Below are 19759 nucleotides of genomic sequence, written 5' to 3' on the forward strand. Positions count from 1 at the left end.
TATCTTTAACAACGATTTTAGAATATTTGTCATATTTAATACTTAATTTTTTCATCATATTTAAAGCTTTTAATTTAAAAATATAGACATTAAAAATTTTTAAAATAATTTATCTTTATTAAGGTATGTATATAGTTGGCAAAAATATTTTTAAAAATCTATCAGAAAATGTTGCAAATATTTATATATTATTTAATATTAGTGCATTTATTTATTTAAGTAGTCATATTTTACGATTATAATATAAAAACTTTTATGCTGCCTTTGTTTATTTATAGTTAAATGTTGCAAGTTTATTTATTTTTTTTTATGACTATATTTTTAATGTTTTTATTATTTTTATTTTTTTTTTTAAATGTTATTTTTTATCTTTTTTTAATATTAAAAAATTTTTTTAGAAATTATAATCATGATTTTTTTTTCAAGTCATGGTGTTATAAAACTTACCTTCTTTTTATTTTTATCTTTTCCAATAATTTCTTCTTATAAGTAAGTTTAAAATATCAAAAAATATAATAATATTAAGTGCTATATATGACAATAATATGGTTATGGTAGACAACAAAGGATATGGATCTATTGACAGTATACCCTATTATGTTTCAAATAATAATGATTATCAAAAAGTTACCAAAAGAAGACTGGTAGTTCGTGTACCTTTTGGTCGTAATCCTGCAAGAGGTCAACTATCCAGAATGTTTAATTCATTTCATAATGTTAAAGATAAGAAGATGTATTCAGGAGTAAAAGATTTTTTTTACTAACAAAATGATATTATTTGTTTACAACATGAAAGTTAGTGCAATTTTATATAAGTAATTTAGTACAACAATTTTTTTTATTACATTTGAATTAATTAACTTTAAATTTGTATTTTTGACAAAATAATTGGTTTTTCAAGAAAAATTTTTCTTTATAACAAGGACATTTATTATCTTATTTAAGGAAAATTTATTCTTTTTTTTTTCATGATATTACTACTAAATTTGAATAATCATTATTTTATAAAATTGTCTTTTTCATTTTTAATTATTGAATTGTTTAATATTCCACTAGGGTAACATTAATTTTAAAACAAAAAAAAAATACACTATAATTACAATGAATGATATATTTTTATTGATAAACTTAGAATAAAAAATAAAACAAAACCGAATATATTTCAAAATTTGAATGATAACATTTTTATGTTTTGATAAACAAAAAATTGATCTATGACTGGATTAGAAATTTAAAATACATTATAAAGAAGGACAAAACAAAATCTTTACACTTGGGACATTAGAAAAAAATTATTATAATAATAATATTATTATATCCATAAAGATAACTCCATGTTTTTTTTTGTTGTTCCTTTTATCTTAGTTATACCTTATAAAATGTCACAAATAACAACCAATAAAAATACGCATATTGAAATAGATGCCATTATATGATATAATGCTATCCAAATATGAGCCCATTGCATTCTATAGTCATTTTGATCATTTGACATTATTGAATTATGATTACGTTCCAAACTATCATCAATTTGTCTTGTATAATTCATTGATGACTCAGTTTCTGTACAACACATATATCTATTAATTAATTTTGATACTAGATATAAATTATGTGTCGGAGGGACTGTTCTTTTAACACGACTCATTGCTAATGCTAAAAGTGTAAATAATATATTCATAAAACTAAGACCAACAAGAAATTCATAAAATGAGTCTAAAAATAATAATAAATAGTAATAAATAATTTAATTAAATTTACTTACATATTTTTGGTTTTCTACCACCAAAACCAGTTTCAGGTGCCAAAGAACATAAATAAAGGAAACATATTGTTTGTAAACATAATGTTATCAATTTAACATATGCTTGTGTTTTCAGATCGCCAAACATTGGTGCCATTAACATTAACATTGTTGCAATTGATATTGGAATTCTCAATGCCATTTTTAATGTTGGCATTTTTTTGTATGCATGAAGACATATTCGTAAAAATTGACCTCTAATACCACCTACTTTAACAACATCAATTTTTCTATCTTCAACAAACCATGCAGATGCTTCTTTCATTTCATGATTATTTATCATAAAATCACTACTCTCTGATACAACAACGTTTTTTGTTAATGATACTTTTCTTTTTGTTTGTATATCAAATGCAAAATTTTTATTTGTTTCAACAATTGATAAAAATATACAACAATCATTTGATTCTTCTGGATATTCATTATAATTAATACTACAAAAAGAAGGTAATCTAAAGGAGAGACGAGCTGAGACAACACCAATATCTTGTATTTCAACATCCATCATTTTAGTCATACAATCATAACCATAAGTACAAAATGTTTCATAAATAAATGAAGGTGTCCATATATGATGAGTATCATGTAATGCAAATTGATCAATTTTCCATTCTGATTTATCCCATTGAAAACGTGAATCATTCCATCTCTATAATTTATATATTACTAAAATTTTTTTTTTTATTTTTACTTACTAAAAATAAATCACCATAAATATAAAATTGTGTTAAACTTTTTTTAGAAACTTCAACACTATGAATCATAAAAGCATCAACAGTTATTGTAACAACAGGATCATCTGGTGGTTTATTTAATATAGATTTAAATTCATCTCCACTTTTCTCAATATTTTGTTGAATAAGATAATAATATAAACAATTTTCTAATACTTCAACTGTTCTTCCAGAAATATGATCTATTGCTAATATAAAAAAAATTATATTAAAAAAAAAATATTGTCTTACTTGTTAAATTATGCCTCCAAGAACAATCATCGGGAAGCTGTTTACACCAAGTAATTGTTATAAAAATTAAAATTAAAAAATAATGGTACGTTATTGTCATAATTATAAAGCTAAAAAATAATTAAAAAACATTAAAAAAAAATAGAAGATGTATTAAAAATACATTTTTTTTTCTCTATAAAATATTAATATATTTAAGTTTACAAAAGTATATTAAAATCCCAGTTTCAATATAAAATGAGGTTGTCACGGAAACAAGACAATATATATTTGTACAAGTAAAGAATAATACTTTAATGTTTATATTTTTAGATATACCTGAGATGGAACTTAATATTAGTATTATATATATGTATAATTTAATATTTATAACATTTATTATAATAATAATAAAATGACATATAATATTAATTAGAAGCTATCATTTTTCATTTAAATTAACTTATAATTAAAATATTCTTCCTAATCTTTATTTAATAAAAATAGATAATAATAAAAATTTTATTTTAATTTAATTTTATTCTTTTCCTTTTAATATCATATAAAAAAAAATATTTAAAGTGGTTAATAAAAAAAACTTTTAAAGTAAATATTTTTTTTTGAAAAGATGTTTATTTGATGTTGGAGATAATAATTTTAATTTTCCAGATAGTGTCATTATACTAAAAAAAATGATAAATTTAAATTTTTGTCCTTTTCGAGGATAACTTATAAACTTTACATGATTGAGTAGAGATTCATTGTATAAATAAAAAAAAAATAAAATTAATCATCTTGAATAAGAATATAAATGACAATACACCATTTGTTCTTATCAAATTTTCTAAATATAGTTCTTCTTCATTCTGAAAATGTTTTTTTTACTAAATTATTTTTTCATTCAAAAATAAAAAATGTTTTTCTTTTCTTAAACAAAAAAAAAACACTTTAAAAATGGTTAATTTTGCAACATAAGTGATATTTGTAATAAACTTATTTAATTTAATTTTTCTAAAATACTTTTCACATATAAATAAACAAGTTATAAATAATAACATTATCTAATTATAATATATATGGAATATAAAATATTAATATTTTAATTTAAATTTATTATCATAATTTTTATAGTTTACGTTATGATTTTATTAAGCAAATAAAATACTTTTAACATTATTTCAAATAGAAATATAAAATAAAAATATCATATTAAAAATTAAATACCTAGAAGTAGTTGAAATTGTATGCATATATAAAGAACTTTGATTTTCAGAAGTAAAATAAATATAATTACATTTTCAAGATAATTTATAAAATAACTTTTAAATGATTATTATATAATTATTTGCTAAACCTAATAATATTATTGTGTCCATTAAACAAAAAATTAAAAAGTTAAAAAAAATGAAAAAATGTATTACTAATTTTTTTTTTCAACATGTTCAAATACTTTAACAATTATATTAAATTAACAAAAAACAAAATTAATATTTTTTTTATATTTCTGACATTTATTTTAATTTGGAAAAAAAATTTTTTTAATGCAATATGATTTTATACTTTGATTTTTTATTTTAATAATTTTGCAATTAACACAACTTTTATTGTTTGTTGTAAATGAAAAGTTTAACCCATAATCATTCATTGAATATAATTTATATGTATATATATATAATATTATTTAGAAATATAAAAAAATTTTAATTATATAAATTTTTAAAAATATGTAAATTATTGTTAGGAAATAAAGTTATTGTAACAAAAGACTTTTTACCAAAAAAAAAGAATACAGTGTCGTATGAAATTTAATTATTTTATTACCAAAATTTATTATTATTTTTTTTTGATCACTTTTTTTTATTTGTTTCCAATTTTTTTCTTAATAATTAATAATAATTTTTAATAAAAAATTTATTTTTTAATTACAAGATAAAAATTCTTACAAATTTTTTGGGGAAATTTATCTTTAAAAAAAATATTGATAATACTTTATGTTTTATTTACAACAACAAATAAGAAACATTTCCTTATCAATTTATTTTTTTTAATATAATATATAATAAAAAAAATATTCCATAACAATTAATACTTTAAAATTTCCAATAAATATAAATAGTTAAAATTCTTCTCTCTCATTACTGCACAAGATTAACGATGCTCCACCATTTTTGTATACCTCTCCAATATTATTGCCAATCATAGACTATGATCCAAATATTTTTTTTTATCATAAAATCTCCAAAATTCATTATCTCATCTTTAATTATCATTAATTATAAATTTTTAGATAATTTTAAAAAATATGCCTTTAATTAATGATAAAAAATTGTTATCAAAAATTGACATAATAAAACTTTTGGAAATTAAAAAAAATATAATGATGAGATCTGTTAATAAAGTTATAAAAAAAAGAAAATTTTATGAAATTTGTCGTTTTATGGAAAAAAATTTTATAGGTAAGTGGTATAATAATATTTTTAAAAAAGGGAAAAATTTTTTTTATTTTTTTAATTATTTTGTTTAGATATTCCACATTATGTTGATAAACCATACATTTTTGATAATAATTTATATATCTATAAACCTACAAATAGAAGATTAATTTTAAAAAACAAATTAAGAAGAAGAGATAATACTTCATATATTTTAAATAATCTATCATCAAGAAATATTGCTGTTTCTTTAGGAATTTTATTAATGAAATTTTTAAAATATATTAAAATAATTAAGAAAAGAAATGTTAACATTTGTATAAAAGATAAAAATGTTTTTATAGAAGTAGAAGGAAAATCTATGGAGAAAAAAAAATATAATTTTATGGATATTATAAAACTAAAAAATCAGTTTATATCAAAAAACAACAAAGATAATATTATAATCGGTATGTTATTATAAAGAAAAAAAAAGACAGTTTTAGATAACTTTTTTTTTTCTTTTATTTTTAGATCATATTTCAGATGACATGAAATTTAAAATAGCATTGCCTCCACTTCGTATGTTTCCTCGTAGATACTTTGTACCAAATCTTACTTCATCAAAATGTACATTGTAATTATGATTTTCAATATTCAAAAGGGAGTAATTGTCAAATTTAATATCAATTGTTTAAGTGATTTTTTTTTAATTTGAAAGAATGTTTTGTATAAGGAAATATAATTTTTATTATTTTTTTTATTGTGAATTCCTTTTAAATTTTTTTAATATCATAAATACTTTTTTTTATTTTGAAAAATATTTTTTCTAGTTATCAATTATCAAAATTAAAAATATTTTTAAAAAAATTTAAAAAAGATTAATTTTCTTAATAGAAACACCTTGAAAAGCATTTTAAAAATAATTTTTTTTTATATTTTAATGTTGAAAATTAATGATTATAAATCGTTATTTGTACTAGAAGGAAACAAATTTAAAAAAAAATAAAAAATTTTAATAAAGTTTCATATTCCAATGGTAAAAAATTTAATCTTTAATTGAAAGATTTCTAATAACTTTTATCAAAAAAATCAAATTTCTTTAACCACAATGTGTTTTTAATTTACTTTTTTAAGTGATTATTTAATAAATCAAATAGTATTATATAAGGTAAAAGATCCTTTAAAAAAATCAAATCATACTTTAATTTATAATATAAAAAATAATAAAGTACATAATTTTAAAGAAACTTACAAACATCAAAAGTGATAGAATTAAAAATTCATTTGATGATAAAAATAGATACTTTATAAAGTCATTACTAAAGAAGAAAAAATAATCCGATAACAAGTAACATAATGGTTAACAATTTGTTAATTTTTGTTTCAATATAATTGATACTTTTAAATTGTTCAAAAAAGTTGAAAATTAAATTTTTATCAATGATAACAGTTAAAAATTTACATTTTTTCCGTAAATAATAAAAAAAACACAGGAAACAAGAGGTATTTGATTTTTTATTAACAATTATTACAAATAAAAAATAACCAGAAATTAGATATAAAGTACTGTAGTATTCTATTTTTATTTTAGAATTTATTATAAAAGTGCATAGAGACTTTTTATAAAAGTTTTAACACTTATTTTAAAATGAAAACTTTTTTTGTCATGAAGTAATGTTTTTTTTTTAATAATTAATTTTTTTATCTTTATTAAATTTTATAACGTTTGGTGTTTAAAATAAAAATGCCTATTTCGTGTTTAAAAATTTAATTATTAATTTGCAGTTAGCAGTAATATAACGTAACAAGAAAAAGTAAACTATGATTTTAATATTTAAAAATTTAAAAGAAACCGTAAAAAATAATGTTTTATTTTATTTAATGTCAACTATAAAACTTACAAAAAATTTAACTATATCAGTTTATAAATTCACAGGTTTAAAAAAACTAAAATGAAAGTTTATAAAATTTAGGTTAAGGAAGCGTTCAAAATCAGGAAAAACATTGTAAAAATAGAAACAATATGCTTTAAAAAAATTTTTTAAACTTCTATTATTTTAATAATAAGTGTATTTTCAAATCACTAATCAAAATTTATTAATGTGAATATGCTAGAAAATTTTAAAAGCACCATCATATCTTCAAATATATTAAATGAAATAAAGTTAATTATTTATTTTTTTAATGCTTTTTATTGTATTTTTGTAAGAATATTATCACCAACATAAAAAATTTTTTACTCTTATTTTTATTTATTATTAGTAAATGGAAAAAGTTGTTTTAGAGCATATTCAGAGGGAAATAAATTTGAGCACCAGTACAACGACTGATTGTAACAATTACCTTAAAAAAATATGTCTTTTTCTAAAAAAAAAGTTGAAAGTGTGATTGCAAAAAAAGAAATCACTAAAGAAGATTAACGGATGCAGAAAGATGTTCGAGTGGTAATAGTGTTTTTGAAAAATTTGCATTAAACTTAAAAGTTTTTTTTGTGAAACCTGTAGTTGTTAGAATTTTTGCAACAATGTTTAAGGTATTAAAAAGAAAAGTAGCATCATAAATTCTCTTAAGATTTAATAATAATAAATGCTTTTCGATTTTTTTTATAATTAATTAAAGTTTCATCATAATTAATACTTAATAAATCTTAAAAAAAATATATATATATAAGCTTGTATTTATTAATATAATAAACCGTGAAATGTTTTAATAATGTTAAACATCTATTAATAATATTATTATTTAAAAAAAACATATGAATATCTTAAAAAAAATGTAAAAATTTTTAAACAGCCAATTAAAATTAACATTAATAAAAGTTGTTGATAAATGTGGAACAACTTATAATTTTTTCATTCATAATAATATAATTTACTTTTTTTTTATAAACATTTCTCTTCATTATATTATCATTTTTTATAATAATTATTGTACTATTAATTAACTATTACTTTTTTTTTCTATTATAACAACTTTTAATATTAATATTAACTATTTCATTTTTACACAACTTGATTTTATACAAATATAAGTTATGACACTACCAAGATTATATTTTTATTACATTACTATCATTTAACTAATATTTTTTGTCTTAAGTATGTAATGAGAAAATTTAATTAAAATAATATTTAGATAAAATCATTCCATTTTTTTTTTATTTATAAGTTTCATTCACATTTTATAATTTTCCTAAAAATACTGTTATCGGAGGATGTTTTATATAAAAATTGATATAAAAATAATAAATTATATTGTCATTATTTTTACTTTAGATATTACGTTTCTTATAATTATACAAAATGTTCAAGGATAAGTTTTGCATAATTTTAATATAAAACCTATTTAAATTTAATATTTTTTAAAATAATTGTAAAGTATAAACTCAAAGAAAATATTTATTATATATATTTATTTAAAAAAATTATTTCATAATTAAAACTTTTCATTAAATTTATTATTTATAATATTTTTGTTACAACAAAGATAATATAATTATTACAAATACATGTTACAAAAAATAATTTTATAATAATGTTAGTATATTTATTCTTATGTTTACCTTAAAAATTTATAAATCCTATTATTTTTATTTTTATATAATTATCTTTATAAAATATTATTAATTATATTTGTAGAAAATAAATTTTTTTTTTGTCAATATCATTTATCTCGTAAATAATTAATTTAAAATATTTTTTTTTTATTTGCAATCCTCATAATTAATATTTAAATTTTTTTATATAAATGTATTTTAAGAAATTATTTAATTACTATAAATATATTATACAAGTGTAAGGTAACACAATATTATAGTTATACCATTACGTAAATAGAAATAATCATTATAAAAATTACAAAATGATAGATTATAAAATATAAAAATTTTTCATTTAAAATATTTAAATTGTTAATAATTACCTCTTTAGACAAAATAAATTTCGTTTTTTATATGTTCATATATATATATATATTTTTTATATATATTATAATATAAAAAGTTTTAGAATCATGTTATAAATAAAAACATATTTCATAACATTAACTTATTCAATAAATGTTTTCTTTTTATTGATCTTTTTAAAATTTTTATAATGATTTAACCACACTTCTTTAATATACTTTTTTCTTTTATCAATTTTAGGTAAAATAAATATTATTGTTAAATGGAAGCCTCACCAAGTGCTGGTATGTTTAATTAATACTTTTAACATATTTATTATTTTTGTTTTTTTTTATAATCTTAGGGCAAATTTTTTCTACTGGTTTAATTCCAACATATACTGTAAATGGAGTTAAAAAAAATAATGAAATTAAACCAAATTCTTTTGTAGTACAAAAAATGAATAATAAGCCATTAAATTATCCAGTTTCTTTAAATAAAAATACAATATTAGAAAGTATGTTTAATTAATATTTAATAAATATTTTTTTTTAATAGATTCACAAACTTATCAAGATGTTCAATGCAATCAATTTACAAATTTACAACAATGTAATAGTACATATAATAATAATGATACTATTTCTTTTAATAACAAATTAATAAATGAGGCAAATCAAGATACTTTAGAAAGAAAAATAAATCAAGTTGAACTATTTAATCCTACCAAAAATAATAATCAAGTTACCACTTCTAATAACCTTAAAATATCTAATCAATCAAAAACCAATGATAACAACTCTCAATACAAATTAGAGTTTATTGTAAAAAATGATAAATATCAATTTGTTAAACTAGAACATGTAATGTTAAGTAGTTATGATGTTTCAATTAAAATAATGGAAGTACCAACAGCAAAATCTCCCAAAAACAAAGACATTGATAATCGAGTAAATATATGTATGTTTATTTAATTATAAGTTATTTTTTTTTTTTTTTCTTTAAGCTAAAACTATTGAGATTGAACCATCTTTGACAATGAATATTGAAAATGGGAATATTACTATAGTACCTGATGGAAAATATACTATAAGTTCAGGAATAACATTAAAGAAGATGTCACCAATTAATAACAAAGTAATGAATAAAGGTAAATTATATAAAATAGACTTTAAACAGGAAATAAATTAATTATAGATTTTTCGCAAATAATTTTACTTTCACCAAATAAAAATAACATACAACTAACTAGTCAAAACAACTTTTTAACAAAATCTTTGGTAAATGTTCCTAATGAGTCAAATATTTTCCCATCATCAAAAAATTCATTTAGAAATCAATGTTATTTACAAAAAAATAGTTGTAAGTTAGATGAATCATCTTTAAATTTAAAACAATTAAATAAATCTCCCTCTATTACCACAAAAAAAGGAAAAGGTAGAATTTTAAAATCAGAAAAGATACCACGAAAAGATGGAAAAAAAAATTCTACAACACGATCTGTTCAATCTTTACAAGGAAAAACAACGACACCGAAATCAAAACATATCTGTTAGTAATGAAATATATAAAAAAAAATTTTAACTTATTTTTTTTAGGTCCCCCAAAAAGCAACAATTTTATAAAAAATGGTACCTCAAACAATTCGAATAACATATTATTTCGACCAATCCCAGAAAAATTTCTTAAACCATCTAGTATATAAAAGTTTTTAAAGTAAATAGGAAATATAGTGAATAGTAATAATCATGTTTATAAAACAATATTCAGATTATATATATTTTTTCATTTAATAAATTTTTATTTTTATAATTAATTGATAACAAATACTTTTATATTTTTTTTTTACAAATAAATACAATCATCATACATTTTAGTTTTCTTTTTAAAAATAAAAAAAACATATTTTAGTTACTTTAAAATTTACTTTCTTTTCTTTCAATAGAAAATATATTTTTATAAATGTTAACGTCCTGCAATCTCGAAATTTAGTAGAGTACAAAGTAACACTATAACACACTTTTTCGCTATAAAAGAAATTATTTTATTTTATATAAATAAAATTTGAGAATTAAGATAAATATTGACAATTATTTGTATAAAAAGTTTGTTAAGATTTTATTATCATTATAATAATATTTGACCAATTATGAATATATTGATATTAATTATTAAAAATTTTCAACCTACATTTTATTATAGAAATTTATTGTTATAAATTATTATAAATTTTCTCCTTATCTTTTGAGTAATTTTCTCAAACTAAGATAATTTCTTATATAAAAATAACCCTAAAAAGTAATAAAATAATAACAATAAAATATCTTGTAAATTATATTGTTGGCAGATAATAAAGTGATTTTTTTATGATATGTTTCTCCTTTTATAATCACTTTTAATCAGTAATTCCTTTTGTTGTTCCAATAGTTAACTGTTCAATATTCAAAAAAAGATATACAAGTATTACAATCTACATCTTATAAATACCATTACAAAAATGTTCTTTTTTTATTTTTAATCATTATAAATTTTATTAAGACTAAATAGTAAATTAAACTTTTATATTTTTTAATATTTATATGGTTATCATTTATTAATAGTTAATTTATAAATATAAAATTGTTAAAATAATAAAATAACTCTTTTTTTATTTAAGAATTGACTTCAAACATTTAATAATTTTACTCGCAATTGAAATGAAAATGTTTAATTATTAATAAAGAAAAAAATATAATGATGATGAGTATAAAATATTTTTTAAATTTCAAAGTAATAAAAAATTAAAATTATACGTATTGAAGCTTTTATTTTATCACACCAAAATGTAAATAAATTTGTTAGTAAAAATCTTTTGTGCCGTTATTATATTAAATGTCAATCTCTAGTATTGTTTTATAAAATAATTTAATTTTCTCCTTAAATCTTTGCTTTTGCGACCGCTCACTTATGATGTGGTGCTTCGCTTTTATCTATTAAAAGATCAATTTTGTTTTTTTTTAATCTATTTAGTAATAAGATTTTTCTTTTCATCGAATGCTTGTAAAAATGTTAAGTTTTGAACGAACATGTTTTTGTTGATTAGATTTACTAAATACGTGCCAGAAACGTAATGTTTCATCACCAGCTCCTGTAACAATTGATTCGCCATCAGGAGACATAGCCTATAAAAACAAAAATTAGTTTATACTGTTTATATAATAATTTAAAAGATACCAAATAAAGTACACGATATTGATGACCAGTTAATTTTGTTATTGGTTGAAGTGATGGGTATTTCCATATAATAACTTGATTATATGAATATCCATGTGTTGAAACTAGTTCTGAACTATGTTTTGACCAAGCAACATTACATACTTGAGATCCCGTATCAATGCAATGCATTGCTTGACCTGTAAGAGTATTCCAAAAACGAAGACATCTATCTGCTGTTCCTCCACCTGAAACTAATACACCATGATGATGAGGACTCCATGCTAGTGCTTTAACTGCTGCATTATGATCATTATAAACTTGAACTGGATCAGGTTTACGTAATGACCAAACTAGTAATTGATTATCATTACCACCGGAAGCAAGATATTGTTTATCAGGAGACCATTTTAATCCACAAACTTCTTGTCTATGTGCAGCTAATTTTCTTTCATTTCCATTTGGTACACGCATATCACGTTGAATAATAAAACGATCTCTTGAACCTGAACATATAACATCATTATTCCATGCTAGACAACCAATTCTAGCTGAATGACCTAATACATCATTAACTTTTTTATTTGCCTGTACATCCCATACTTGAAGTGTGCCCTTATTTGTTCCAACAGCTAGTAAATCACCCTTCTCTGTCCATTGGACAGATGTTACAGTGTCTGTTTCAGATGCTAAGTCACATAATTTAATTACTTGACTATTACATGCACTCCATAAATATACACAAGAATTTAAACCAACAGAAAGCATATTTCTGGCGGACCAATCAACAAGATTAAGATAAAAATCATCTTGTAATTCAGGTGCATCTAAAACTTTATATGGATTTTTTGGTACTTTTCTTTGAGGTTTTCTTGGTGACCTTAAAAGGCGTAAACTTGATTCACTTAAAGGTATAGTGCAATCATTAACATGTTTTGGAGTAAATTCATCATTCTTCTTTTTATATATTGATTTTGGACCATAATTAAATAATGGTTGATATCTAATTGGATATAATTTATTAATTTCAACACTTTCATTTTCTGATCTTATATCATCAATCTCATCTTTTAACATTTCATTACGGAGCAAAGCTTTATGTACTAAACATTCATTTTTATTTTCATTTTGATAATTATCAGGAAATATTGGTGGAAAAGGAGCCGAATATGGTATATGAGCTCTTTGTGATACCGACATATTTTTTTTTCTTTTTAATACATATCCTGATTCAGGTGCTTCAAAAATACAATTCCTATTGCGAGCATTATATCTTACTTCCCAATCTTCTGTTGATTCACGTAATGGTATATAACGATCACCACCATCTGGTCTATATTTAGATGGCGTTGTTGCAGGTGATCCATCCTAAATTACAAAAAAAAAAAAACCATAAGATAAATAAAAAATATTTTTTTAACTTACAGCCGTAATAAATGTTTTTGGTGGTGTCATAGGTATTTTCGGTGACATATAATCACTTTTCTTTGGTGTAATAGGTTCTGGGATTTTCGTAGGTGTTTTAAAACCATCAGCATCCATTTTAGATAAGAAATATTATTTTTATTAATTTTATTAATTTTTATTATATTACAAAGTAGTTAAAAATATCTTCTTTTTGGCAAGTTAATTTTGGGAGAATTGAAAAAAAAAAAAATTCTAAAATATCTCAAAAATAATTTTTATTATATAATTAAAAAATGAGAAATGATAAAAAAAAAAGAAAAAGAAAAAAAAATAAATAAAATAAAAGTAAAATATTGATAAAAGGTATAATATAAAATTTATCATTTATTATAATTATAATATTTAAAATAAAAAGATAAAAATTTAATTACTTATAAAGATATTAATATATATAATAGTAATCAGCTGATATTCTAAATAATTAAATATATTGAAGTAAAGAAATAGAAAATTTAACAAAACAAACCATTATTTTATTGAGTGTTCATATGTATGTGGAAATGTATACACATTGCAGTGTAGATAAATGCGAATTATCGAAAAGACAGACACGACAACCACATAGCTTCTATACATATAATAAATATATAGCAGCTGATATTCAATATTTTTTAGGACTAATATTAACTTTAAGAAACTTTTACTATGTTTTAACAAATAGTAAAAAAGATAAAAATTGATATTAAAATAAAATAATATTTTTAAAATGATTTTTTAAATATATATAATAATCTTGGAAAAATGTACATATTATAATATTATAAATAAAAAATCTTTAGTAAAAGTCTATATATATATGTATAAATATATATAACATACAAATTATTAATTTAATATTTATAAACTATCAATAATATAACAAGTATAATTTTTAAAAATATATTATAATATTAAAAAAAAAATTTTTTTTTTTTTGGAAATAAAATAATAATATTATATATATATATATATTCATATAAATAAGTAAATGTACTGTCAAAAGAAAACTTTAAACAAATGTTATAGATGACCATGGCATAGTGAGTAAATGCCCACAACAGGAAGGTCAATTGAAAGTAAAGAAGATATATTAATTCATCAATTGAAACACTATATAAATAGACAGTTTTAATAAAAGGTACAAAAAAAAATTATAATATAATAATGGCAAGACTGCTGTAATACTATAAACAGATCTTAAAAAGTTTAATATACAAATTATAGATAACAAATATTATCATATATATATATATAATTTAATAAATATAAAATGAGAAGATATATAATCAATTTACAATATATATCTATATACTTATAATAGAGTAAAATAATTTAATATCAAATGAAAAAACTTGAATCATGAGAAATGCGCAAGGTTTATTTTAAAAAAAAAGTTTTATTTATTTAACAAAAGTATAAAAGCTAACATATAAGTTGTATGTATGTAGAATGTCTAATTAACAAAACAAATATAATTACCAATAAAGAAATTTTAAACTTTTTTTTTAGTAATATTTATTTGAAAAGTATAAAAATTATTAATTGTTATTAAAGAAAAAAGTAAATGAGTAGCTTTTTTTTTATACAAATGATTAATATATTACTTTTGATTAGATTGTAAAAATTTCTACATTTTTCTTAAGAAATTCAAATTTAGAAAAAAAAATTTTATGTGACATAGAATAAACCTGATTATTAAAAGAAAAAAAAAACTTTTGAAATATTTTTTTTTTAAATTTATATTGGTAAAAGATAAATAATGATATATGAATGTGAAAAATGTTAGTATTAAAATATTATATAAAAAAAGTCTTTTATATGATATATAATAATGTATACAATTTTAAGGTTTTTATCAAAAGAATTATGTTACATAGAAAAGATAATAAATTGTAATAATAATTTATTATTACTTTGTAGATATAAAATTATTTTAAAAAAATAATAAAAAGTTATTAGAAATCAATCTTTATGTTATATTAAGCATTTATTATCACATTGAATTGGCAATAAAAATTGCTATGTTAATATAGAAAATATTTGGTTTTGCATGCTTGATTTTTCGATAATTAGTATTATATTTATTTTTATATATTAATTACTTTGGAAATATTAATTTATTTGTATATATATATATATATATATATATATATATATGTATAAATTTCTTTATAAAAAGATAAGATACCGTTTATGATAAACTTTTTATATTTAGTAATAAAATATTTTTAAATTAATAAATTAACTTTTAAAATGGAACAGATAGTATGATAAAAAAAATTATATATATAATGAAGGATGTTTTAAAGTAAAATGTACATATTTTTAGAAAAAGTAAAAATATGTACAAAATAATAGCATTAACAAATTTTTACAATTTTAATTTAAAAATTTCAAATAAAAAAAACTTTAATGTCTCTTTTAATTAAATTTTACCACTCGACCTTAATTTTCAATACAATAAATCAATTCTTTTATAGGAAATAAATTTACTCAAGATATTTAATTTAAATGTGTCTCATTGAATAAATTTTTTTTCCTATAAACCTAACGCCTCAATGACAATTATAGATAGTTAATTACAATATTTATCAAAATTAATGAAGTTGAAACAAAATTAAAAAAAAGGGTTTATATTAGTTTATTTGGTAATTTATTCAATGTTAAATATTTTATTTTTAAAAAAAAAAGAATATTAATTATTATTGCTAATAAATATATATTAAATCTACTAATCATTAAATTATTTACATCTAGTTTTAGATATAAAAAATCTTATTATTCTTTTTATTTAAAATACAAGTTTCAATTTTAAAGACCTACACGATAAAATGATTTTTAATAGTAAGAGGGATACAAAAGCCATATTTTAGATTACCTTATTTATAGAAATATTAAAGTTTTAACATTTTCCGTGGGTGAAAAATAAAATAAATATAAAATGTCTTGTAATGTGTAGTGTAAATGAAAATTATTTGAATAACTACTTTTTAATTTTAAAGAGTATTAGTTTTACAATAAATAACATTTTACTCTCTTTTTAACTACATTAAAATGACGTAGTATTTAGTTCATTTTTAAAATATTTATACATTTTTTTTTACTCAATCCTTTATATTTAACAAAATAATTGTAATATTTTTTTTAAAAAATTCAAAAAAATGTTATAACTTATTAAATAATATTATCTTAGATTTGATTTATTATAAAATTTTATCTTATTATAAGAATTATACATATACATATATATATATTAAAATAAAGTATATCAATTACCAAATTATTAACAATACCTTACATTATGATATTTAACATTTATTCAAACATATAATAAATCATAAAATTAAAACAAGAATTTTAAGAAGATTATATTTATTATTTATTGCAACTCTTAACTATTAAAAATTTAACACTACATATATTTTCTGTTAGCCTTCTTACATTTCAAATAGTTTAAAGACAATAATTAAAAACTAAAATGTATCATTACCTTCATTCCTATATAAAAGATTATATTTTATTAAAAACAGAAGAAATTTTTAATGTATATAAATATCCATACTTTAACGTAATTATAATGCAATTTTATCACTATATGTTTTCCATTAACATTTTTTTTTTCATTTCTTGATAAAAGAATAATCATTATTTATATTGACAATATTTGTCTAATTTCCATTTAATAATGAATAATGATTATCGTTAGGCTTAATATAAATATCAATACTGTGATAATGGCTATTTTATCTTTTCCATATTATCATTATTTATAACTATTAAGTTATAGAACTATTATTATGTTATATGCGCAAGCTAAGTAGTATATAGTTCCATAAATTCAAGTAAATATACATGAAAAAATCGATATACAAATAAATATTTATCTATAAAAACAAAAATAACATTTTTATCATCAATCTCATACATATTTTTTTTTCGATTCTATTTATTTATTATTTTTTTTAAATATATTTTTATTTTGTTTTTAATATAAAAATGACATTTTTATATAACAATAGATATTTATAAATATATACATATAATAAATTTTTAAAAATTTATTTATTTTAGGTTTATACAATGACTAGTCCTTATTTATTTGAAAAAGGGAAAAAAACTGAAAGTTATATAACAGCAGTTGAGGATAATCCCGTCAATAATAAAATGTTTCTTCAAAATATGAATAATGATGATATTGAAATATCTAATAATGCTACTAAACCATTTATTTCTAAAAATGATGATAAAAATAAGCCTGATAAAATGAATGAAAGTTATGGTTTAACTGCAGAAGAGTTAGCACCATATGGTGAGGATCGTACATGGAAAATTATAAGAATATTTCTTTATGTATTATTTTGGTTATTATGGTTAGCAATGGTTGGAGGTATAGTTGCATTGATACTTCTTAATCCACCATGCTCAAATGTAAGAGAAAAAAGAAATTTAGAATGGTGGGAAAAATCATTGATTTATCAAATATGGACACCATCATTTAAAGATTCCGATGCAGATGGTTTGGGTGATTTTAAAGGAATAAATGAAAAATTATCTAGTTTAGAGAAGATTAATATTGATACTATCTTTCCTAGACCATTTTTAAAGATTAATAAAGATGATAATGAAGTAATTGATTATTTTGATGTTAATACAGAATATGGAAATTTGGAGGATGCTGAAAATCTTATTAAATCTGCTCATGATAAAGGAATTTATGTTATTATAGAAATACCTATCTCAGTTACTAGTAATAAACATATATGGTTTAAAAAAAGTTCTAAAGGATCAAGTGTTGAAAATTCATCCTACTCTGATTTTTACTATTGGAAACAAAATGCTGAAAAATCACAATATGCCTCAAATTATGAAGATACAAATATATTATATTGGCATAAAAAAGACAAACCAAATAGTCCAATATTAAATTGGAAAAGTTCTGGTTTAAAAGAAGCTATGTATGAGGTATTTAAATTTTGGATTAAAAAAGGTATTGATGGTTTTTATTTATCATCACCAAAATATATTGCAAGATCTCTTGATGCTACAAAACCTGATTTTCCTGAAATTGTTGAAGTATTTCAAGAATTAAAAAATGAAATTGACAATTATATACAAGAAAATGAAGATATTAAAGATAAAAAGATTTTTATCTTTACATCTGCTGATGATATGACAGAGAATGAAAAAAAACAATTAGGTATTAATGGTGGTTTGGATGCTCTTATAAATTATGAATTAGGAAATGTAGAGAAAGATAGTAAAATATGTTATAAATTAGAATCAACTGTTGCTGGTTGTGTTAATGAAATATTATCTGATATTCTTATTTTCCATAATAATAATCCACAAATAGTACCAATATGGGAATTTGGAAATCCTTCAACTACACGTCTTTCAACAAGAGTACAATCTAGATTACATAGTGAAATATTAATAATGTTACAAATGATGTTACCAGGATCAAATATGTTTTATTATGGTGACATAATTGGTATTAAAAATTTAAAAAATAATAATGAATATAAAAATGTAAGTCAGATGAGTGCTATGCAATGGGATGATACAATAAATGGTGGTTTTACACAAGCAGTTAATTCAATTATTCCAGTTCAAACAGATATTGAAAATATAAATTGGGAAAAACAATTAAAAAATACTATTAGTCCTTTAAGAATGTTTAAAAGAATCGCAAAAATAAAAAAAAGAGTTGATGCTTTTAAATATGGTAAAGCATATGTTGGAACAAGACTACAACAAGCTTTTACAATTTCACGATTTGATACAGATGAACAAAGGCAACCAATAGGACATGTTTATGTTTGTGCAGCTAATTTTGGAAAAGAAACAACAACATTACCATTAGATGAAATTCCAGGGGCATCATCAATAACACTAAAAAATTCTCAAATATTTGCATTGACAACTAAAGCTTATGAAACATATGATGTTAGAGAAAAAGTAGATTTAAGTTCACAATCTTTAACCATTGGTCCACAACAAGCAATTATTTTTAAATTTTTGGTATAAACATTTTATTTTACTCATTCAAACAAATAAAATTGACAAATTTTTTTTG

General features: G+C 19.6%; 6 protein-coding genes across 6 annotated transcripts; 4 read left to right on the top strand and 2 right to left on the bottom strand.

The window, feature by feature from the left end:
* Positions 1 to 409: 409 nt before the first annotated feature.
* SRAE_X000021900 (Hypothetical protein) lies at positions 410 to 764 on the top strand (the record flags this gene model as incomplete). Its single annotated transcript, XM_024644536.1, has 2 exons — positions 410 to 489; positions 527 to 764. 2 exons carry the CDS (start codon positions 410 to 412, stop codon positions 762 to 764), a joined length of 318 nt encoding a protein of 105 aa, XP_024510085.1.
* Positions 765 to 1372: 608 nt separating this feature from the next.
* On the bottom strand, positions 1373 to 3998 carry SRAE_X000022000 (Neurotransmitter-gated ion-channel ligand-binding domain-containing protein; the record flags this gene model as incomplete). The annotated part of the gene is made up of 6 exons (XM_024644537.1): positions 1373 to 1716; positions 1766 to 2453; positions 2500 to 2726; positions 2770 to 2879; positions 2933 to 2944; positions 3973 to 3998. 6 exons carry the CDS (start codon positions 3996 to 3998, stop codon positions 1373 to 1375), a joined length of 1407 nt encoding a protein of 468 aa, XP_024510086.1.
* Positions 3999 to 5125: 1127 nt separating this feature from the next.
* Positions 5126 to 5800, top strand: SRAE_X000022100 (Hypothetical protein; the record flags this gene model as incomplete). The annotated part of the gene is made up of 3 exons (XM_024644538.1): positions 5126 to 5204; positions 5273 to 5629; positions 5694 to 5800. 3 exons carry the CDS (start codon positions 5126 to 5128, stop codon positions 5798 to 5800), a joined length of 543 nt encoding a protein of 180 aa, XP_024510087.1.
* A 3528-nt stretch (positions 5801 to 9328) lies between these two features.
* Positions 9329 to 10750, top strand: SRAE_X000022200 (Hypothetical protein; the record flags this gene model as incomplete). Its single annotated transcript, XM_024644539.1, has 6 exons — positions 9329 to 9350; positions 9410 to 9562; positions 9604 to 10005; positions 10052 to 10195; positions 10243 to 10596; positions 10644 to 10750. The coding sequence occupies 6 exons, from the start codon at positions 9329 to 9331 to the stop codon at positions 10748 to 10750; spliced, it is 1182 nt and encodes a 393-aa protein (XP_024510088.1).
* Positions 10751 to 12071: 1321 nt separating this feature from the next.
* SRAE_X000022300 (Fizzy/cell division cycle 20 related 1) lies at positions 12072 to 13779 on the bottom strand (the record flags this gene model as incomplete). The annotated part of the gene is made up of 3 exons (XM_024644541.1): positions 12072 to 12206; positions 12259 to 13605; positions 13663 to 13779. 3 exons carry the CDS (start codon positions 13777 to 13779, stop codon positions 12072 to 12074), a joined length of 1599 nt encoding a protein of 532 aa, XP_024510089.1.
* A 3984-nt stretch (positions 13780 to 17763) lies between these two features.
* On the top strand, positions 17764 to 19710 carry SRAE_X000022400 (Neutral and basic amino acid transport protein rBAT; the record flags this gene model as incomplete). The annotated part of the gene is made up of 1 exon (XM_024644542.1): positions 17764 to 19710. The coding sequence occupies one exon, from the start codon at positions 17764 to 17766 to the stop codon at positions 19708 to 19710; it is 1947 nt and encodes a 648-aa protein (XP_024510090.1).
* Positions 19711 to 19759: the final 49 nt, after the last annotated feature.

Source organism: Strongyloides ratti (assembly GCF_001040885.1).
Source record: "Strongyloides ratti genome assembly S_ratti_ED321, chromosome : X".
NCBI classification, from domain to species: domain Eukaryota; kingdom Metazoa; phylum Nematoda; class Chromadorea; order Rhabditida; family Strongyloididae; genus Strongyloides; species Strongyloides ratti.